Source organism: Leptinotarsa decemlineata, unplaced genomic scaffold (genome assembly GCF_025532065.1).
Source record: "Leptinotarsa decemlineata unplaced genomic scaffold, Ldec_3_MD MMD2_P_RNA_scaffold_11, whole genome shotgun sequence".
Lineage (NCBI taxonomy): Eukaryota > Metazoa > Arthropoda > Insecta > Coleoptera > Chrysomelidae > Leptinotarsa > Leptinotarsa decemlineata.
In genome coordinates, this window is record NW_027412525.1 from 2,956,236 (window position 1) to 2,980,022 (window position 23,787).

Below are 23,787 nucleotides of genomic sequence, written 5' to 3' on the forward strand. Positions count from 1 at the left end.
CTGAACAGATAGTAGTTGACTGTTGAGTTAGCAACGACTAGTCTAAAATGCATCAGGAGGATTTATACAATAAAAAAATATTTAATTTATCAAGAATATCATATCATTTTTTCTTGCGCCTGAATAATTAATTGAAAATGTATTACATTTCATGATTAGGGTAGAATAAGTTTGAACAGAAATAATTTTATTTGGATAGTATATGTCTCACCTATAAATTTAAAATAAAGAACAAATATCTTGAGGTTTCCACATAGGCTATGAATTGTTCTACTGTGCATAGAATGGGACACGAACATTCATGCATGATGTTATTACATATGTAAAACGTACATACATACTTAAAACTTTTAGGATGGCTTAGCAGAACACTTCTAGAAAGACACATTTTTAATGTGAATGAAAATTATTGTTCTACAACTGTTCAAATTATCTTCAGTAGGAGTTTGAAATACTAGGGCATACCTCTATACATTTTAAAATTGATTAGTAGAGAATATAAGAAAATCTGTGACATTTTTTTGGTAGAATATTTGCGTGATATTAACTTTTCACTTGTAGGAGTTAATGTCAACCAAATTTTATTAGTGAAAAATTTCACAGTAGCACTTTTATTTCAACAAAATAATTTTGGAATATTTTTTCTAATCTGAAAAAGAATGCTGTGGTACTGGCACCAGCCTAATTGTTTAAAAAAATATGCTGTGAACATTTTTCCAAACTGAATTTGAAGGATTTTAGAATTAATGTCACACAAATCAAAGTATGATTTTTCCAAAAACATTTTGAAATCATTGTAATAATACATTTAGAATAGCCTTAATATGGAGCATTCTTTTAATCCCAAATTATATTCTTACCAAATAACATACTAAAATTAAACACACATTTTGGATAACATATTAAGTCTAAAGATATTAGTTTGTAAACGAGAAATTTGAAACAAATATATATAAAAGTCTAATGCAAAACTGATTCTTGTTCACCTAATCACATTAAAACAATAGTTCGAATTGTCAATAATCAATGCCTTCTGATAATTGCGATATTAGTTTTAACGTGATGTGACAGAAAACTCACAAATTTGGAGTCATTCAGACGTATAAATTCACGTCGATGGAAGCGTGTGTAAGAATTGAAAACAAAAGAGAACGTTAATTATCCTCTACTAATCATGATCATCCAACCACCTTTGATGTAAATCTTCATTGATTTTCATAGCATCGTGTGAGCGTACACAGAATACGATGTTTGGAATATTTCTTATGAATCACAATAAGGAGGTCTTCACGAGAGGTTGTAGGAAATTCACACCTCTGACTAAATCTGATCTGAAAGATTCCAATTTTTGTGGAGAATATGTTTCAACAAAAAGAAAATTTTCTCACTCGAATGTAACTTTCATCAGAAAAAAACGTTTGTTATACTAAATTATCATGTGTGAATTTAACATTCCAGTTTTGCATTTTTTTTTTCACAATACATATTCACATTCTGCAGCTGATGAAAATACTTTTCATTCATGCTTATCAAATTCTAATTGTTTTTATAATATAAATTTTGAAATCATCAGCGAACAGCAAATCTTGATTGCAGCACATAAACTAAAAAATAAGTTCACTTCTGGTCCAGAAATTAAGGTACCAACCTTTTTGATGAAAGATTGCGTCGGTACCTTGGTCTATCCCTTACTGACACTTTAATCTTGCAGTTAAAAATAATACTTTTCCTGAATCATGAAAGATATCACGAGTTTGTCTCATTTTTTAAAGTCTGGAGATCCATTTGATATTTAGAATTATCGAAATATGCTGAATTTCTCGAAATTGTCATTATAATCGCGTAAATTCATCAGTTTGTAACATCATATATCTGCAATAATTTGGATTTATGTCAAACAGATCCACCATAACAAATTCAATTGTATCGACTCAAAATGTTGGTGACGTCTTAGATAATCGTGGTCAAGTTGATGTGATGTAGGTACACTGATGTTAAAACTTTTGATCAACTTGATCACATGATTCCTTAATTCAGCAGTACTTTTCATAAAATCCTACTTATTTCAAATCAACCTCATTAATTATGTCGATTGTAAAAAGTCTTCTTTTGTAGATGATTTAAAAATATATTTACCTATCGAAGATTGTAATACATTGCAATGGCAGTTACAAAATATACAGATTTGGTGTGAAGTTGACAAACCATATTTTAATGCATCCAAATGTAAAGTAGTCATCATCGAGTAGATACCATTTCACTGTTATGTAGTAACTGAATCAAAGATTTTAGTGATCAAAAATTGTCTTTTTCCAACCACATTAGATCGAAAGTAAGTGAATCATTGACAGTTTATGGCTTAATAGTTCGCAATTGTAGATCTTTTTCAAACATATCTGCTCTAATTTCTTTATGTAGCTTACATAAGGTCAAAATTAGAATATAGCTCTGTTCTATGGTCTCCATTCCACAATTGTTATAATGCATTGTGTGAAAAAGTTCAACGTCGTTTCCTAAAGTTTATTTAGTTCAAATCTTATGGTATCTATCCTGATACAGGTATTCCATATGAATCTCTTACCACAACATTTAATACTGAAATTTTTCAATTATGCAGAAAACTTGCTGGAATAATTTTTTTATATCTGATAATTACTGCAGAGCAATTTGAATGCTATGGAGGTGTTATGTCTTATACATTTCTGTGTTCCTCGTTTTAGAACTAGAAGTACAAAAAACTTTTTACAACCAACTGGCCAGAAACAATTTGTACTTCAAGTCACCTATCTTTAGCATTTGCAATTTCAATTTTTAATTTCAAATTTTGTGATATCAATTTTGATTTCCTAGAATATATTGTTGAAACTGCATCTCAAGTTTTCCATGCAGAATTTTTAATTTTCTCGTATCTTTTTTTTATTTTATTATATTTTTCATTTTCTCAAATTGTAACTTTTTAGTTATAAGCAAGTATATTACATTTTTAACATACTTAGTTAACCCTGTGAATGGTTTTCAACTGTTGGGTGATAAAGGCTTTTATTATTCTGAAAAAGGGGTTGGTTGGGTAACTGGATAAATTTTTTCTTAAAAAAAAACAATTGTCGGCAAGAATACAATTGTTTTTTTAAGAAAAAATTGAGCCTGTTACCCAACCAACCCCTTTTTCAGAAAAATTATTGCATCACTAAACTAGTTAATTGCTTTTCTTATTATTTATCCAGGACCGAAGCCTGACGAATCCAGCGCTTTGGCTGTGGTCCTGTGGGCACGACCAGTTGAAATCAGTTTGGTCCTGAATGAGTTCAAACGTTTTTAGATATTGGCAGTGGTATTAGAAATTTTGGTGATTTTATTCTAGATTATATTTTGGAAGAAATCAACAAATCAATTTGAATTTTATTGGCCTATAAATACATATAAAACCATGAAAATATTACAAGAGTATAAAACAGTTACACTATTTCACAGATATAATACAGTGCATCATATACAGCAAATACCAAAGTATAGGTTTAATTTTCTTCATATTTCTCATACTATGAATTTGAATATACTCAACACAATCAGAAAAGACAGATGCAAAATTCTGATGAATGTCAAATTCAATGGTACATTCAAATGCAATTACAAAGGCATGTAAAATCTCAGTGACTAAAGTAAAAAATATGAAATTCAGAATTAGTACTTACGATAAAGAATTATGGAAATGAGATCATTTAATTTATACTGAGGTGTTTATATTAATACACTACCAAAAATTATATTCTTTAGGTATTAATGTCAGGGAAAGCAGCTATTTCTTGCTATAGCCATTCAAATAAACCTAATACAACTGTTGGGGAGATGTGATGAGAGAGTAGTTACAAAATAACCTAAGTCACCAGTTTTTATGTAACCTAGCAGAGATTAATGTGAGTCGTCAGCAAATTTTTTGTGATCATTTTTCTGAAAGCAATAATAAACTTTTGAAAATTAATATCGGCAGAGAAAATTATTGTTTTTGTACTGCTGAATACTTTAAATTTTGACTACAAAAAAGAGAGTTGGACTACTGAATAACCTTATTCGTGTATTTGAGTGATATATTTTCAATATCGTTAACACATTTTATTAAGCAGCGCTTGAGTACACTATAATGTAAACAGTATTCTTTGGATTACACATACAGGTTGTCAAATCTAGGAAGAGACTTGAGAATTCTCTCTCTCTTAGTCTTCTAACGAACGCGCATCTAGTGGGCGGAATCAAAACGGAATTCAGAAAAGTTGTTCTTACATTTGACAAGCTGTACGTGTAATTTCACAGTGAAAACAGTATCAACTTCAGATATAAGAATTTTGGAATATGAGTGTACTTAACAACATTTTGATGTTTTCAAAACAGTTGTTTGCATGATATAAAAAATAATTTTCATGAAAATGTTATTTTTTTAGAAAGCTCTTTCGGATTTCTGCTTCTTTAAGATATACAAAGAAATTCAATTCCAGAGACTGTTTATTTTGATGGGAATATAGAAGTTTGACATACATTTTCTACCATTATTGATGATTCATTACCACTGGGAAGTGATTGTATTACTACTGATAATTAATTATGATTATTGTATGCATTCAAGTTTATGATCAAACTACTAATACTTCTGAGGTTCACATCAATTACCTAAAAGGAATGAAAAAATCATGTGCCTGCCCTATTGTAATCTAATGTTCTCAACTCATTACCATCTCAATTGACAATCAAATCAGTTTTCTTGACCTACTTCATACGGTTCCCAACATAAATTGATTTAAATGAAGCAAATTAATACTGAAACTCAATCACTCTCACTGTCTTCTACTACACTTTTAATTAATGCAGGGGTGCAGCTTTTATCTTCCAACAGTCCGTGTTCAACTAAGTACGCCTGAACATCTTCTGGCAAAAAATCATTGCCAAGATCATCAGATATACGTATAAAATTACCAACAAGATTCCCGGACTTGTAAACAAGTAAAGCAGGAACACCGTCTGCTTTAAACTGCTGGCTTATGCCCGCACATGAACCTATAATAGAGCAGAATTTAACATTTAAATAATGTTTAGAAAGTTCTTTCAAGCACATGTTCATAGCACGACATGCATCAACATTTTCTTCGTAAATGTGAACAATTATTGTAACAGATTTGTGTTCTTTATCAATGGCATCTAGGAATTCTTGTCCACTCTTCAGTAAAATAAGATTGCCTGAAAAAAATTATCTTAATCATTTCATGAAATTTGAGTTAATATTTGTTCTTTAGCTTGTAAAAAAATTTGGAAAGTGTGTTTGGAGGCCCACAACATATGACGGTAAAGAGAAATTATTTTACTAGTTTTCATCACCAGAAATAAATGTTTAAAATAGTGAATTTTTCAACAATTTCAACTTTGAAGTGGCCATATTTCTGAAATAAGACTGGGGCACAAAGTGTAGATTTCATATTTGTGATCAGCTGACAATAATATGTAGGTCTATTTAATTAAGAATATTTTACAAAATAGTGCAAGCCTGGAAAACGAAATTTTACCAATTTGCCTTTATAAATATATTACCGAATTTAACGTTGTGATTGGTTTGGAGTATCATTTCCTTCATACGTTGCTTCTGATAATTTATTAAAAACTCATCATTCAACAATTCTGCTAGATCAGGGTCTTCTAGGGTAGCCTTTTCACGTTCTTCATCTAATGCTGATTGTACTGTCAAAGTTAATTTTTTCATTAATTCGATTTTTTCCCTTTCATCTTCTTGTCTTCTCTCATTCTCAAGTTGTTTGTATCTTTGCCAGTCTTTGATTACGCCTTTTGGTCCCGTATTTGTAGAGGTACCCTCCCACTTATTTATCTCGGTAGATTGAACGCTTTCTTGGTTTTCATTTTGTTTCTTGATAGGTTCCTCTGGGTCCGAATTATCCTCACAATCACTTTCTTCACTGCTACTGCAGTAATTATGATTTTTTTCTCCAAGAATCTTATCCTCCAAGGTTGACATATTTTATTTGAAGGAAAAATTTAATTCCGTGAGTATTATAGTGATAAATAGTGTTTAAACGAATTAAACATTAGAATTACACATCTACGGCATGCAAAGGTTATATTTATCAAATAAAATTAACTGTCAAACAAAACCAAAAAATTAAGATGTTTCACTTTGTTCTGTGCGTCTGTGGCATGCACAGAACTTGAACTTTTGGTTCTATGGTGACGTGAATAATCCATTATATATGTTGAAAGGTTGCTGTTCATGATTGAGATTGATTCTTCCAGCCGTGCTGGAATATGAATCGTGAAATCACACGTAAGAATGGAAAATTATTTTTTGTCGATAACTAAAATAAATTGATGGATGTAGCCGTTACTACGTGGTAGGAAATCATAATGAAGAAAAGAGAATTGAAACCTTTTATGTTTTCACCACTTTTATTTTTAACTAACGTTACTGCAGTTTCGTCTTATAAGGACATTTTCAAGCATACATTAAACTGTTTAATGTATAAGTTTGAAAATATTTTTATAGGACGAAACTGCAGTAACGTCAGTTACAAATAAAAGTGGTAAAAAACAGAAAATTTCAATTCTCTTTTCTTCATAATAACTAAAATTGACAATTGTAATGTTGGCCTACTACTTGGTTTGTTCAATTTTTGTAGATGCCAAAAAATCTGAAAAACTTCAAATCGTTCATGAAACCTGACCCTCAATTCAAATTACATATAATGCTTTCCTCAGCATACCTACACACATACTGAATAACAAAGATAAATTAGGTATCAAGAGTAGGAAAAGTAGTAAGTATTGAAAACTTGAAAAACTGAATAGGCTCATATGGAAAACAAAAACAGAATACCACTGTTAATGTCAGCAGATCGTTTAAATGCTTTTGAATAAGCCTGAAGTTTACAGATTTCATGAAAAATTAATATACCTATATCAAATTGAAACCAATGTGATGACAATGATTACCTCTTAAACATTATACTCCAAGAAACATATAATCAAAGCATCGTGAATAAAGGCTGAAGCAGAGATAACATATATTTTTAAAACAGCAAATCTGTGTCCAAAATACGACGGTATTTAGTCGCTGTTGCCATGTCTTTGAAATTTCTCCGCTTTTGTATTATCGCTTCAATCGTTCATTAGACACACATGAGAAAACTGAGATTGGAAAATATCATCAGTATTTATATTTTTTGATTATATCATGTGGATGCAGAAATTAATCATCTATTTTTTTTTATTGTTTCTAGCTTAGTCCAAGACAGTATATCTGAAATAGTAGATATATTCTAAAAACATTGGCAACCATGCGTCTCTTTTTAAGGGGAGTAGTAAAATAATAGATAGCGAAGTTGCGTTGACTGATTGTATAAAAGGGAAATCTTTCGGTTTTTCGTTTTAGTATCAGAATTCGTGTTGAGGTGGTTAGTTCTGTCTTGTTAATTAGTTTCATCAGCATGTGTGGTAAGTTTTAATATTTATGTCACACAAATATACACGAAAACAAACATAACCTAAATATGTTTTTTCATTTAATTAAATTTCAAAACCAAAATTTCAAACTCTCCTCACAGAATTGTGAGGAGAGTATTCCTAGGAAAAATTTGAAAGGAACAGTTTATCATTTGTATTTAATTTTCAATTCAGAATGAAGTTTGTTTCGAGTGTTTTCCTACTCTTCAGGCATTAAAAAAATCTAGTTAAGAAATAAAGTAGTGCCATTCTATAATGAATAGAAAATATAACTCAAGATATTTCAATATTTCAAAAAATATTATATAACAAACGTGTTTTGGATAATTTTCTTACCCAATGGATATTCAGCACGATTGTATTCAATTCAAAGTGAAAGTTATAATGGGATACATACCTACCCATGAAAAAATATTTGCATATTGTAATCTTAAAATGTCATAGCTACCTTTATTTATTATATAACTGAATAATAGTGAATGGTACAAAATACCATGTAAAAAACAGATGCGACCTATGCTGAATATGGATATATTTTTATTTCTTACTATCATTTGAGGCGTCCAGTTTCATAGTCATTATTCCTTTTTACTAGGTACTGTAGGTACTCTACAATATGTCTATACCTCATAAACTTTAAATGAAATAGTTTTCATTGAAAAACTGCTATTTCATTAGTTTTTTTGTCTCCTGAAAAATCTGAAAGTGACTTATCTCGTTTTGAAACTAGACTCCTCATTGTACCCCTATTATTAACATACGTTTCGCTACCCAAGTTGGCATCATCAGAAGATGATGCATTATTATTACATTTTAAAAGTGCATGTTTGAGAACAGTTGAATCTTAGGGAATGCCTCATTAAGATCAACTTTTATGATTTGTTGGAGGCTATAATGACCTCGCTAATGATTTTAGAAGTTGATTCATTTATTAATTTATTATTCATACAAACCTTGCAGTTTAATAACATGAATAAATAAGTAATTACATTATCCGAAATAATAAATTACATAGTAAAATAAAATTCATAAAATTTACAATATGCCGTAGATACAAAAAAAAGATGGAAGTATCAACATTTCTTTGGATGAAGAACTCTTAGTTTTGAATGAAATACAGATTTCAATATTTTTCTATCTTTACCTTATTGTTTGCTAGGTATATTTTGTATTATTCACAATAATTGTATTTTGCAAAAATAATGTTTATACAGGCAAAAGGTTTAACAGTCGAATTAATTTTTTTTTAAATTTCATCATGGCAAACGAGATTCCATAAGATTATGAAGTACTCAACTATCACATTTTATTTACAAGGTCAATTTTCTCACTTCACTTCCTATTAGAAATATTGAATACCTTTTGTTGATAATTCAATTGAAATTGATTATCCAATTTATAACTTTTAGATACCGTTAAGGGGAGACTTATAAGGATATATTGAGGTTACGTATTTACAAATTGAAAAAACCTACCTATAATTCACTCCAGATTATAATCCTTTATTTTACGTCGATAATCATTTTCATATTTTTGTTCCATTGGAACTAAAAAATAGAAATGAAACATGAAAACTTAAGATCTGGGAACAGATGAAATACCAAAAAAAGAAATTATAATTTTTGAAAATGTTGAACGGACAAACCATAAATTTTTCAAGGAAAGAAAGTTTTTGACTTTCTACTACTCCATTTTGATAAAGAAAAATATGGGAATCTTCCAAAGAATGAAAGTAATATAACCCTTTCAATTTAAATAAATTTTTCAAAAATGTAATTAAACATTTCAAAGTTCGATTTTTGTCTTCACATTTTTCAAGTTCTAGAAATGTTTTTTTCTTAATCCCATACTTCCACCTACTTTTCTAAAGAACTGATTCCAAAATTTCAACGACAGATTTTTTCAAGTTATAAGTTTGGTTTCAACCATTTGACAAAAATATAGTGGATATTTTTACACGAGTTTCACACTACATCGACTCCATAAAGAGTATCGCTTTCTTTCTCTGTAGCTTTCACTCAAAGGCGGAAAGCTTGTTGTGTCGAAGCTTCGGGAAAAGGGCTTGACTGTCACAACCTTTCTGGAATAATAATACGGGTCTATGAGTGCTATATTAACATTTCCGGCACTCCAACGGTATTGACGAGACTCCGGGGGATATTGGATCGATTATAGAAAAAGAAAAGTGTGGAATTCATTTAAAAATTTTTTTTTTCACAGAGTATGACAATGTAAACCTTCTTATCGGTAAAATAGGAACCTCTGGTGCAAAATACCTAGTGTGGGAATAGTGTTTTCAATAGGGCGAACTTTCTAATCAAGCAACATAAAATTTAAACGATGATATTGACATGACTGCAAACAGCTATATTAGAAATAATCCAGTTATTTTCAGAAGAGTTCTCATGGGATTCATTACTGAATTGACACTTGAATAATTTCGTGGAATTCGATTGTTCTTATTTTTTACAGGGATATGGTTTTATTATTTTAAAACGAGCTAGTTGTTGAGTGAGGATCATATTAATAAATATTAAAAAAAGTAAATATGCAGATTATTTGAAGTTCGTAAATATTATTCCAATATCATTTGAACGTAAACAAAAGTTACTAGGCATATAAATCGCTGATATTTCAGATAGGTGTATTAAGTTTGATATTTATGAAATTAGAAAAAAATTGTTATACAATCGTATTCAACATTCTAATTGTTCGTGGTATTTGTAGAGTAACTATCTGCTACACATTAGTACCGAATTAATATCTTTCAGTTGTAATTCGAATTTAAAATTTTACCAAGTACCACCTTTAGAAGACTGTCATTTTTTCTATGAATATACAAGTACTCTGTTGTCGAGGTTTATTGTTATAAAATGAGAAACAAATTGATATTGGCATATTCAATTAACGAGTAATGAAATGTCTAGCATTCGAGGGACTTTCACGTTATAATCGTCAAATAAATGAATATGTCGACAATATCAAGTTGAACATTAACCCACATTAACATTGGTGATCTAGCTACAGTTATTTATTTTTGTGGTGTTTCTTAGAGAAACAGCAATGGGGTTTGTTGATTCATCCCTCTTTCAATAAACATATTGATACTACTCTAACAGCAGCTTATCGCATGTATGGATTCTTAGTTAGAAATACAAAAGAATATGCATCTGTCGTGTGGAGTCCCTACTATCAGGTTCATATAAATCAACTAGAAGCTCTACAGAGGCGCTTCCTAAAATGTATGTCTTTTGAACTTGAAAGCACGTATCCTACTGTAGGAATACTCTATTATGAATTGCTTGTAACTCACAATTTTTGTAGTATCGAGGTAAGACGTAAATATTATTCATTTCTTTTTTTATTCAAGGTCATAAACAATATCATCACCTGCTCTCAACTGTTACATATGTTGAATTTTTGGGTTCCAAATGTTGTGAAAACAACTATTTGCTTAGTACAAAAAAATTGAAACTGTAGAAAATTTTCAATAAACAGCATGTACCTGAAAAATGTAAACTATAGTAATACGCGATTAGTTTGTCTCAAAATCAAAGAAATTGGCGATGATTCACGTTTGAATAGTCTACCTCTTTTCGATGTACTGAGTGCCAGCTGTCATTCAAACTAGATCTATCTCTCTCTCTCTCTCTCTTTTGGTAAAATCAAACTTCAACTGTTGTCGCCTATTTTATTGATGATGTATGTGTATTCTTTCGTCTACCCAACTGTAAGTAACTTTTCATTGTGAAAGTTCCACTATACTGTTTACAAAACCACAACACGTTATTCAACACGTGTTCAATACTAACTAGAAGCCTGAGGAACCAATTGTATAGTGAAACACGTGTGCATTCATAGTATCAAACATGAAATCATTAATGATTGAAGCATATCTTTTTTTCATTTTGCGAATTTTCTTGAACTGATTAGTATGATCACTAGACTACAGGTTTCGAAAGATACTTACGAATATTCAAGAGAAAATTTGAAAAGATTGAAGATACTGTTTTTACTAACTTTGGAGCCGTTGGCATTCGTAATAGATTGACTGGCAAAGTCAGTTACACACACCACCAAACTAGCAGACGGAATCTAATTTTTCCTAGGTATTGCAAACACCCATATTTGTATGAGAATCGTTTTGAGACTTGTCACTTTTTAATAAGATGGAGGTTTTTAACATTTTGTTGGACCTGTACCGAATTTTCGGATGACAATTTTTATATGGAACGTGGATTGGAAGGCCATGACCAATTAAAAAATGGTCCACTGTATCTCCTGAATTATCATAATATTTTTGATTGAATTCCCTTCAAAATAAAATATTAGTAGAATGTAACTCGAACTTGAAATAAATAAAGATTATTTTTAGCAGAATCGCAGTATTTGTTCATTCGATACACAGAAATTTAATTCAGTTTGTTCAGTTCAGTTTGTTCAGTTTTTGTACATATGGTGTTCGTAAATGGTGCTTTTGAGAGGGTCCCTGTTTTAGCCTTAGTCCTCCTCAGGAATAGGTTAGTATTACAATATTTATTGGGTTTTTAGCTCAACATGGTTCATCTTAATCAAACTATTTCCATCCAACAACAAAAGTAACCTAATCAAAGATATATGTGCAATCAAAGCATATTAAGCTGGCCAATCAGATTTAACTGCAATCGGCTGGCGGAATTCATTTTATAGTGTCGAAGTGTGGTCAGTTACGTTTTAACGCCTGTGGTGTGTACATATACGGTATTTTGAAGTTGAGAATGAAACTGCTAATTTGTGTCCCTACACTCCACCTGAAAAATTTTCCTATACCCAGCCGCATATTATTGAAAAATAAATAAAATTTCGGTCGTTCCTTAGTGCGGCTCTGTACAAGCAGGCTTGTCTGGGAGATCACGTGCACTGTGCATGATAGTGTTTTGGAGCACTCCGGTGCTTAGATGAACAGATTATAGGTTACTACATCTCGAGTTCGTAATGGGTTAATTTAACAGGTTTAAACGGTTACAATAGTCATAATTTTATGTCAATATCTTAGTGGTCTTCTTCTTTTTCCTTGTTTGTATGGGGTGGAGCTTTTTCTTATTCCTTGAGTAGAGTGGTCAAAGTACAAAAGCTGGGGTCGCTTTTTCGGCTGGATTTTGAGTTGATGTGGCCTTGAGAGAGGTTCGTGTGTGGCTTCGGGTGTCGGGTGTCGGGCTGAACACTACCTGTACCTGTACGAGATATTCTTCAGTGCTACTAGAGGTCTAGCTGGGGAAAACGGAAGTTTCTTCTTCGGAATGATGGTTGCGCATATCTTCCAGGGGTGAACAGCCTACTTTTCGTAGCGGTGAAATCTCATGTTAATTGAGGAGTTTTAAAGGTATCATACAATTCATTAAAAGAGTTTTGATAATGGATGTTATGAACATTGCGAAAGAAGCTTCTCTTGGTTGTTAGTATACGGTGGTATTGTCTCTCGAAAAGACCGCGTGATAGATCATTGATTTTTGATCCAAGATCGGTCTTTATGCACATTTTATATGTGTTAAGTAGACTCTTGCTAGCACGTCTTTCAAGGTTTACTTCTCAGTACTTTTAAGAGATGAGCTCTTTTTTGGACTCTGTCTAGGATGTCGCGCAGACCGGTTTCCATTTAAGGGTCCTCTTGAAAGTCACCTCAAAAAGGGCACCTAGTTTTGGAATGGGGGAGTTCCTCCCAAAAGACTGATATTTGAGTTATAGGACGAGTTGTGGTATTAGGGTGTCTGAAGAGAATGGTTTGTGTTTTCATAGGATTTATTTTGATTCCCCCCTTGCCGCACCAGTGCACAAAGTAGTTTTTAGTTAGGTAGAATAATGTAGAATTATGTCGTCGGCATATTGAAGAATTTTTTGGGTGGTGGAGGCATCGGTTTTGGAAAAATTTGAAAATAGTGGCGGAGATAAGACAGAACCCTAGGGACTTTAGCTTTTGGAGTTAGAGGGGTAGAGTGAACGGTACGACTTTGACATAGATTTATCGGTTTGGCGGTTTCTGTTTTAAAAATCTGTTTTTCTGTTAATCAGCTGTCGCCCCCATACGAACGACAACTCTCAGAAGTTGAGAAACTTGTGCGAGCTAAGGACTAACGAGGTCTTACCTTTTAACGTGTGATTCCTAACACGGTTGCAGAATCATCCCAGCTTCAACCAGATAAATTCTATCGAGAAAAATATCTGGTCGAGGCAGGAATCGAACCCACGACCTTCCGATCGTGAGTCGGGCGCACTACCACCGCGGCCAATTCCACAGAGGCGATCAGCCCGATAAAGTGAGGTGGAAGGTTTATGTGAAGTTTATAGATAAGGTCCGCACGCCAGACCTTATGGAAAGTTTTTTGGATATCAAGTAAGGCAATGAGTTGATATTTTGGGGGATGAGGGTGTGGAGTTCACTGTTCGGTAGTGTTCGGGGCGGAAACCGTGTTGGTGCAATGGGATTATGTTATTGTCGGAGAGAAATTCGTTGAATTTTTTTGTCAGTAGTCTAATCAGTAGTTTACCTAGGTACGCAACTAAGGAGGCTGATGGGTGTATAGGATTCAGGATTCGTATGATCTCTACGTGGGTTGAGTAACACCGTGATGGTGTTTTGTTTACAGGCGTAGAAAAATGTGCTAGTTTGAGGCAGGCGAAAAGGGAGGATAGTGTCGGGAAGGTTCTTAAGGATTCGGCGGTTGATAGAATCTTTTCCAGGAGTGTTGTTTTATCGGAATGAATGCAATTGAGGATGTCTTTCTCGTTGAATGGGACAGTTGTGGGAATATCTAATTTTTGTCGATCGTAATTTAGAGGTCAATGAAGAGCACCATAACACTTTTTTTAGAAGAAAATAGTTCAGCTGTATAATAAAATTGAATGTTTCTCGATTGCATATTGCATGAAAACGAAAATACTAGCTTATTTCATTGTTTCATTGATATATTTTGGTATCTGCAAATGTATCTACTTTATCGCGAAAATTCCAAATCCTCTTATCAAAACAATTAGAGTAAGCCATGACTTTAGATATCAGAAACACAACAGCTGTATTCCACAGAAACGATTCAACACAATTAGATATGTTATATTAGAAAAAAACCACATACTTAACAGATATGATTTTAAAAATGGTAAATATTTATGAAAAAGCTCGATTTCTGGAGAATGTTAAATCTTGAGTGGTCTTCTAGGAACAAATCATAAGAAACGATGGTCCAATTCAAATTATAATGTTACTCGAGAATATATGTTCATTTATCACGTTGTTTTGACTAAAAAACAAAAAAAAAAACGTGAAAAATTCAATAATTTTTATACCACAGCTGTGAGATAGTGTCTGAGGAATAAATGTTATTTTCTTTATCAGTAAATATTTACTCTATTACATGAAATAACTTCAATGTTTTTTGGTAATAACGTATGGTACATAAGTTTTGAAAAAAATATAACAGGCTTGGTCAACGAAACGATGAAATTTTATTAAAACCTCAATAAAATTGGTTAAATATACATCTTTTGATAACATGAAAACAAATCTACAAAACTAATAGCGGATCATGGTTCGCAAGCAATTTGGTTGAGACTTCCGTTGGACGATGACCAGGTCCATTTCCAAAATTTTTCTTTAAGCCCACATTTGTTATTCATTTTGGGCTTCTCATCATTTATCATACTTAATTAAAAACTTTGATTTATTTGTATAATTTTCGATACCGGAGTTATAAAATCCATGGTTACCTTTCACTTCTTAATGCTCCTTGTACCATTTTATTAACCCTGTTTTCTGATAAAACAGAAAGACTTTCAGTTTTATGCAAAATAATCTGAGTATCTTCTTTACATTCTCTTATTATAAATGGTTGTCTGGCCAACATTTTGGTCTCTGGACAAGCTCACACTTTCACTTAGTTGGACTAACGGTCCAACTAAGCTGTAGATACTTTTCCGAATTCCAAGTTTGTACGACAATTGAGACATTCGAACTTGATTATTGAAACGTTTTGACAATTTTTAATCACGACAATCCACGATTTGTTCATCCAAATATGCATAGAAATCCAGGGGTTTAACGATTCGCGTTTGTTTTGTCAAACTTTGTACACATAGATGGAACAAGAATCGTTTCCAAATGTAACCCTTAGTGTTCGCTTAGCTCCTTTGTCAATGGAATGCCGAAGTACGTTGCATCTCTTTATTTTATGAAGAATCAAAAGTGCCGTAGATCGAGTGTTTTTGTCAAAATATTTTAGATAGAGATGGGTCCATGTGACTACACCATGATATATCTATGTATCTTAGTTTACCTGCTATAGTTTGACGTTTTTAATTGACAACAATCCACAATTTGTTTATCTGCTTCATGGTAACTAGATCTGACATCAACATCAGGTAGAGATTTCAAGTCTAACTTTTTCCCAAAACTTGAAATTTACCTGTTTATTATTGTTTGTTTATCGTTTTGTTACCAAATATATAATATTTCTAATTTATTTGAAATTGAAGTATCTATTATTTAAATATCTACCAAACACCGTTTGGTATAATTCTCATAACCCAGCAACTCTGCAAAAATCTGGTGATAGATTTCGTGCAGCCAACGTAGATTTTCTATTTTTTATGTAGGTAACTACTATATTCACATATTGTTGTCGATATCCGCCACACACGTTGAATATTGATTCAAATCTGTTAATAAAAAATGTCTCAGAAGTCTTTGAAGGTTTATCTATATCGAAATTTGCGTCTACAAAATTTATCATGGATAATATTGATTTTTTTGTAATTTTTATATTCAAGTCCGATTTTTAATTAATGGTTCCGAATAAGAAGCTGCAGAAATGATAAACTTGGTCAAAACCAATTAAATGAATGTATTCATAATGATTATTAGGTTTTTCATTCTCATTCCTATACATTATAACGAATTTATTATTTTCGTAACTTTTTATTTAGAACCATTAATCGAAAATCGAACTTGAATATGAAATTCGAATTTTGCGTTGAAATTTCTAATCAACTTTTTCAAATAACTTATTTTGGTATCAAAGACTCCAGAACATATTTGAAAGGTTCTTGCATTTCAAAATAACAAAATACAGTTTCTAGAACAATGAAGAATAATACCGACTTCGTTTTTATTTATGAAATTATAACAAACTGTTATGACTCACCCAATCTAGTATCAATGATTTTTTATCACGTTCCTCATAGGAACACTATAAGAAACAGAAAATTACTTGCCATTCCGAATTTCAACACAAATTTGGGCAAAATCTCCCCATTACTAGAATGTGTGATTCTTTCAACAAATATTGTAGTAATGTAAATGGTTTTTCTATCACGTTGAATTCCTTTAAAATAACTATGAAAAGAATATTCAACTCATAACAAAAATAATGAATAATTGTACGAAATTTATTAATTCATTAATTTTTATTTTTTTTTGAATCTGTTGACACCGTGTATCTCTATAACCACTACTATCAGTGGATGCTTCTGTGGGTATTTACCTGTTTGTATCCCAAATTTTGAATAAATAAATAGATAAATCAAGGTGAAGCAAAAATATCGAGAATTTGCCCTTTTAGCAGGAACGCATTAGGCTGGGTTTAAGGCAGTCACTCGGACTAAGTATTGTGAAAAGTGCGGCCCATGAAGGTCTACTCCTGTACCGAAAATCAAATATCTGCTTTCAAAAATGACTAAAATATAGGGGCGTCTTCATCTTAGGTTTATTACACTGTATATACATATATTATTTAGAATTGTTTTTTTTCTCATTATTCAGTTAGATATTTTCTTTATGTATTTATGAATAACTTACCTACAGATTAGACCATGCCACTGGTAGAACTGTCAAAATCATAAACTTGAGAAGCAAAACGTAAGTCACAGAGCCTCGTTAGTCAGTTCCTAGATTGAGATATTTCATTTAAAGATTGAAAGATAACTAGTCTAAGCAACAATGTTACTGTTCTACGATTTTTCGTTCACCTTCGCCAAAAATTATTATTGTAATGGCATTTAGAAAATTTTTGGAAAAACTATGTTCCATAAAAAAAACAAAAAAGTTTTGATGAAATAAGTAAATACTAAAGGAGTTTAATTTTTCGGAAATACTTTGGAAGAATTATCGGAATTATGAAAAAATGTCCTAGTAAAAAGTCACAACTCTCGGAACTCTACCAACAAAACTCGTATTCAGTAGTACACTTTAGTGACAAATTTAGAGCTGAAGAAGGGTAGTGACGTTACCGAACGCATAGCTTGATTCTCTTCCTTTTCGAAAAAATACGTTCAACTTATAAAATATAAATTGAGGTATTAAGCTACGAAAATGTTTTTTCAAACATTCCAAATGATCCATATTCTAATCATGGTTGCCTGTAAATGTTACTCTGTTTGAATATTATTATTATATATACTTTATTGTCCAAAGAAAAAATCTTGTTGACAAAGTTAGTGAATAAATATAAAAGAATACATAAATGTCCTGTAAATATAAAAATATAGATGAAATATAATGTAAACTTAACTTTTTTGTTGAAAAATCATTGTTCTTTAATATAAAAAATGTTTTGTTCATTTTTTAATTGTTCATTTGATAAAAAGTTATTCAAAACATATGAATTGTCGCTCAATTTTTATTTTCGATACTAATGGATACTGTTGTACATTAAAAAATAGAAAAAATACAACAAAGACACACATGCTAACTTTTTTATCAATGAATAAAAATTAATTGGCGTAAATTCATTCGTCGATAACTTTTTTACATGAACGAATATAAAATGGTAACATTTTTTTTCAAGAATGTGAAAGAGCAATATTAGTTATAATTTAAAAAAACTGTTTGAGCAATAATAATTTGTTTCGTTGAAATGATTATTTTCCAAAACGAAATTTTGTTTACAACAATTTATTGAATAATAAGAGCGAAAAGAATAAAAAATAGCTATTTATGATATGAATGGTAAAAGTAAGGTTTTATTTTGTGAGTGAAAAAGTGTGCGAAACAGGCGTAGCAAGTTGAGCAATTCCACGAACAAAATAAGACTTACTTTTAACACAAATATCATAGAAAGTTTTCATAATAAAATAGATAAAATTAATATTTCTATAAAAACACATTTTGACATCTCTTGTCAGTTAACTATTTTCATGTTATCGCATTTCCTGTAAAGTGGCCGTGTCAGGTTACGCTGAATCATCTGGTTACCAACAAACAGTATTATTTACAGCTTACGCGTTTTATTTAAAGTCACATTTGAAATTCTTGCTGGTGTTTAATGTAAATAATACATTCGTAACAGAATTTTATTCTATCTATATCTATTGTTTATAATAAAACTTCCTTGAAAATTGAATAATTATGTTTTGTTTATTGCTATTTGGTCGAACAAAATCGTGAAAATACTTTTAACACTAGTGTTAAAAATATTTTTAACATGCTACTTTGTAAACATCATCTTTTGATACTCTTGACCACCATTAAAAATGTCACTTTCAATGGCAGTTGTACAAAAACATAGATATTCATGCATCAGTGTTGAGGTAGGATTTTTATAACAAATTTTGCATATAGAATATTATTTTTTATTACAACAGTTTTATATAGGTGTAAACGAATGTTTTCTAATCCTCATCAGCAGTTGTGTCTGACTGAAGCTCAATTTTGGGCTAGTTTTCATCAATACACGTCTTTTCACCTGATAACTTCACGACGTTTCGGTTAGTATCTACAATCAGAACGTCATCAAGTAACTTCAAGTAAGTCCAAACACTTTGTGTTATATTCTTATTATTTTTGTTGTATGCATATGATTGATATTTCTTTTTTTAAAAATACATTTACTCTTACCAACAGTAATTTTATAAAAAAATTATAAAGGTTTGAAAAATTTTTATTGTATAACGTATTCCAAAAACACTTTATTGTGAGATTTTCACTAAATTGTTTTACAAAAACGCAACACGTGTTTCGCCATACAATGGCTTCATCTGGCGTGTCTTTCAACTAATTCTACACATTCAATACTAAATATATATATAGTTTATGGAGTACCTGAAATCAACGTACCTGTAAACGAAGTACCTGAATTTTAAGTAGCTGATATTTTACCTGAGTTTCTAACGAATTAAATTACCTGCACTTATGTTCCATTTTCACATTTGAAAAAATATATTCAGTAACGGAGAGTTATTGAGTTCTAATTGATCATTCAGTAAATTACCCGAATTCCTGAATCTATTGATTTCTAAACATTCTAGATGATTAAGTTTCAAACTCTTCTCTTCTAAATGTAACACCTCGTACTCATGATTGAACTCGTGTCCTTCTGCTAAAAGATGGTTTGCAAATGTGGAATTGGTCTTTCTATTTACAAAACTACTCCTATGTTCTTTAATTCGTTGGAAAAATGTTCTTCCTGTTTGCCCAATATATAGTTTTGGACAGGAGCCACAAGTCAGCTTATATACTCCTGATCTATCCGACACCAAAGTTTTGTCCTTATTGTTGTATATACTTCTCCATTCTCAAATATATTTGGTCACCTTTGGGCGTGCTCCTTGTGTTCCATCAGTGTAGCCTTGTCTGGTCAAAGTATGGCCATGAGGAAAAATATCCTCCCTATATATCCTCAGTTTCAAAAAATCTGAAAATTAAGATATATCGTCATTATTTTCCTGTCTTCAAATAAATAAGGGGATAATAACAAAGAAACCCACAAAAAAAATTGATTAATTTTTCTGATTGAATCGGCCGTTACTTGATGAAGATCCATAGTAATTTCATAAACTACACCTTACGATTTGATCTCCACAAATTTTATTTGAGAAACATATCAGGATATGTTTCGCTAACACAGTAGCAAATCTCTGTTGAACAAGCTACTGTGTTAGCGAAACATGTCGTGATATATTTCTCAAATAAAGTTTGTGGATATCAAATCGTAAGGTGTAGTGTATGAAATTGATTTATTTGTTGAAGGTATAGTTGTGATAATTATTCAGTGAAACTTTAGCCTTTTTTAAAGGTTCCGATAATGTCTGTAAGGTTTGATACAGTTATAAGTAGGTACATTCTATATTCACTTCATTTTTCTGAAATAACTTTTATAACAGATTCTGGTATGGACTCACTGATTGACTCATTACTCAAAGATGAAGTAAATTTCACTAGTTCGGACTTCCATTGTCTACTATATAAAATGATTTGAAATCCCTGAAACAACTAAAAAAGAAGAATCAAAAATGAATAGCTGAAAATAACAATTATATTAAGCAAAAAAACCTGAAATGAAATAATAGAACAGCTGGATCGAGAACCAGTTCCAATATCTAACATCAGCAATGAAGAACGTAGAGCTCTGAACGGCCTACGTAGTGACAACACCATCAAGATCCTACCTGCAGATAAAGGAAACGCTACTGTGGTGATGGATACTGTTCTTTACGAACAGAAGATCGAAGAGGTTATTCAGAAGGGACGATACACAAAGATCGTACGGGACCCTACTGCATCAATTGAAAGGAAGTTGTACCAGATTTTGAAAAAACACCAAGTCTATTTTTCGGACAAGGAAAGATCATCGTTAACACCGCACCACAGTAAGCTCCCTCACTTGTATGGACTACCCAAAATCCACAAGAAGGACGTTCCGCTTAGACCGATCATCAGCTCCAGAGATTCGGCTACTCAAAACTTGTCTAGATTTTTACTTCCATAATACAACCATTACATAGAAAAACATCGTCTTTTGTGAAGAATTTGGGGCATTTTGTCGAACTACTAGGGTCAATTGAAGTCACACAGGAAGATCAACTAATTAGTTTCGACGTGGAAAGCCTTTACACCAACGTTCCGGTCGAAGAAGCACTCCAAATCATATAGAGAAAGCTATCCGAAGACGGGAACCTGAAAGAGAGAACGAATATACTACTAAAATACTGTGGAACTACTAAAATACTGTGCATGAAACTGTTATTTCCAACTGACGGTGGAATTCTTTACACAAGATGAGGGACTGCCAATGGGATCGCCACTTTCACCAGTCATAGCTAACATGTATATGGAGTGGTTTGAAACTCTGGCCATTGAAGAAGCCCACAAGAAACCTCCAGTCTGGTTGAGATATGTTGACGACACCTTCATAATATGGAACCATAGGAATACTGAAGTAGACGCCTTCCTGAATGGCTACTCCAAAGCGATGGTAGAAAAAACTTTGGCTAAAAGACAGCAGGTGCCTCGCAGGGAAGAGAAGCCGTCACAACCAGTGCTTGCACTTCCCTACATCAGAGGATTATCGGAGAGGATAAGAAGAATTGGTTCCAAGTACAACATCAGAACCTGCTTCAGATCTGGTAACACTATCCGTAGCAGCCTCACGAAAATCAGGTCACCAAACGCGAACTGCGATTCCAAGAATTGCATTTACCGGATACCCTGTGAGTGCGGAAAATCCTATATTGGTGAAACTAAGAGGCCAATGAATGTTTGCATTGCCGAGTACAAGAAACACACACAGCGAGGGGAAACCAGCAAATCAGGAATAGCAGACCATGTTTGGACCCATCAACACAACATCTAGTGGTCGCAAGCTGAGATCTAACACAGAGAAGAACATTGGTTTAGGAGAAAATTCAAGGAAGCCGCATACATGTTGACCAACAACGTATTCAGCCAAGCCAGCGTAGAAATAAGCATGGAATACGATGGAAACCCATCATCAAGCGAAAAATGGCCAACTTACGCCAAACGGTCATCTCTCACGGAACCAGTGAAGCGGAAAATGGAAAGCGGGAACAAGTGCAAGTACCCGAACAACCTATAAATAGTCATCTCTCGGAGGAATCAGTCCAGTCATCACCCGAAGACGATTGTAGATACTAACAATCGAAACGTTGTGAACTAACGTGGCTTGGAATCTCTCAACTTTTTATTTTTATTTTCATTTCTTTATTTCTTATTTATGTTTTGTTCAATTGTTCTATTTTCACTTGTATTTTATTTCACTATTATTTCATTTCAGGTTTTTTTGCTTAATTTAATTGTTATTTTCAGCTATTCATTTTCAATTCTTCTTTTTTATTTGTTTCAGGGATTTCAAATCATTTTATATAGTAGACAATATAAGTCCGAATTAGTGAAATTCATCATGAAACACTGTCAATCACCTTCAAACAAACGATGAAGTTAATGATCTGAATGAAGATCTTTCGAAAAATTCGAAATGGATTTGTAACTTGGTGGAATTTTTAGTGACCGAAATCATGTATCTACTTTCATTGATGTGGCAAATTCTCGCTGTGCGATGATGAAATTATCGATATTTGAACAATTTCTGTGATCAATTTTAACATTCTCTAGGTGGGAATTATGTAAACGAATTTCATGTTTGGCAATGTTACTTGGTGTTGCATTATATAATTTTAAAAATGTGAAAACATGAGCTTAATTATGATTGAACAACACTGATAAAATCAATTGGACTTTTTGAAATATTTGACAATGCGGCATACTACCTGCCAAAAAAAATCGGATACTAATTGTTAACCAAGCGTTACGGTTTTTCAAATAAATCATATTAAAAAAGTATTCCAGTAACACTTTATTGAGAGATTTTCAATAGCTTCCTCAAACATTTTCATGCTGTCAATATGCCAGCTATTGTATAGCGAAAAACGTATTGCGGTTTCGTAAACTGTCTAGTGAAAATCTCACAATGAAGTGTTACTTGAATAAGTTTCATCAAGTACTGGCCAATTCCATCACAGATATTGAAACTTCTCTTTGTTCAAAGAACAACTCAGTAGCACTTGTGCTAACTAAGTTGAACTTCGCCTTTTGTTATGTCAGCAACTAGCTCTCTAATTTATTTAAATATTTGTATGTAACTACAGCTGGGTAACAATAAAGACGATTATTATTATTATATACAGTTCATTTCTTTAATGTCCCCCCCTTTAATTTTTTGAACGGGTCAACTCAAAAAATTGAAATTTGGGATTAAGAAATTAATGCATGAATACTTTATTTTGAAGTGAAATTGGCAGATGAAGCTTTCAAGATGGCGACTGGGCGCTATCTGGGAAAAAAATTAAATGAAAAGGGGGGTCTTGTGACACATCATTTTGAAGCTCATGACGAATACTTCACAACCCTAGAATATGAAGTCAATATCTTCACCTACCACAAAATGGCGGAACATTTAATAATTTCCTGAAGACAAACACATTAATATCTATATTTCTAGAAATATTCCTTTTTATCTGCCACATGGCAAT

At 32.0% G+C, this 23,787-nt stretch overlaps 2 protein-coding genes across 5 annotated transcripts in view; one reads left to right on the plus strand and one right to left on the minus strand.

The window, feature by feature from the left end:
• Positions 1 to 3,387: 3,387 nt before the first annotated feature.
• Positions 3,388 to 6,144, minus strand: LOC111503574 (phosducin-like protein). Its single transcript, XM_023157918.2, has 2 exons — positions 5,575 to 6,144; positions 3,388 to 5,226 (listed from the first exon to the last, which is right to left on the minus strand). The coding sequence occupies exons 1-2, from the start codon at positions 6,011 to 6,013 to the stop codon at positions 4,817 to 4,819; spliced, it is 849 nt and encodes a 282-aa protein (XP_023013686.1). The 5' UTR covers positions 6,014 to 6,144; the 3' UTR covers positions 3,388 to 4,816.
• A 1,188-nt stretch (positions 6,145 to 7,332) lies between these two features.
• The window catches only part of LOC111503573 (glutamine--fructose-6-phosphate aminotransferase [isomerizing] 2), a 94,622-nt gene continuing 78,167 nt past the window's right edge, over positions 7,333 to 23,787 (plus strand). For all 4 annotated transcript variants that reach the window (XM_074169743.1, XM_074169750.1, XM_074169753.1 and 1 more), the window contains exon 1: positions 7,333 to 7,485. In XM_074169743.1, the coding sequence (XP_074025844.1) occupies positions 7,479 to 7,485 (7 nt within the window). In that variant the 5' untranslated portion in view covers positions 7,333 to 7,478. The remainder of the gene's footprint in view (positions 7,486 to 23,787) is intronic.

What these genes read in the sequence shown, in the direction of transcription:
- LOC111503574 (XM_023157918.2), bottom strand. Translation starts at nt 6,013, where the DNA reads ATGTCAACCTTGGAGGATAAGATTCTTGGAGAAAAAAATCATAATTAC. An exon ending in CAATCACAACGTTAAATTCG is followed by an intron (nt 5,227 to 5,574) that starts GTAATATATTTA and finishes AATTTTTTTCAG; the next exon opens with GCAATCTTATTTTACTGAAG.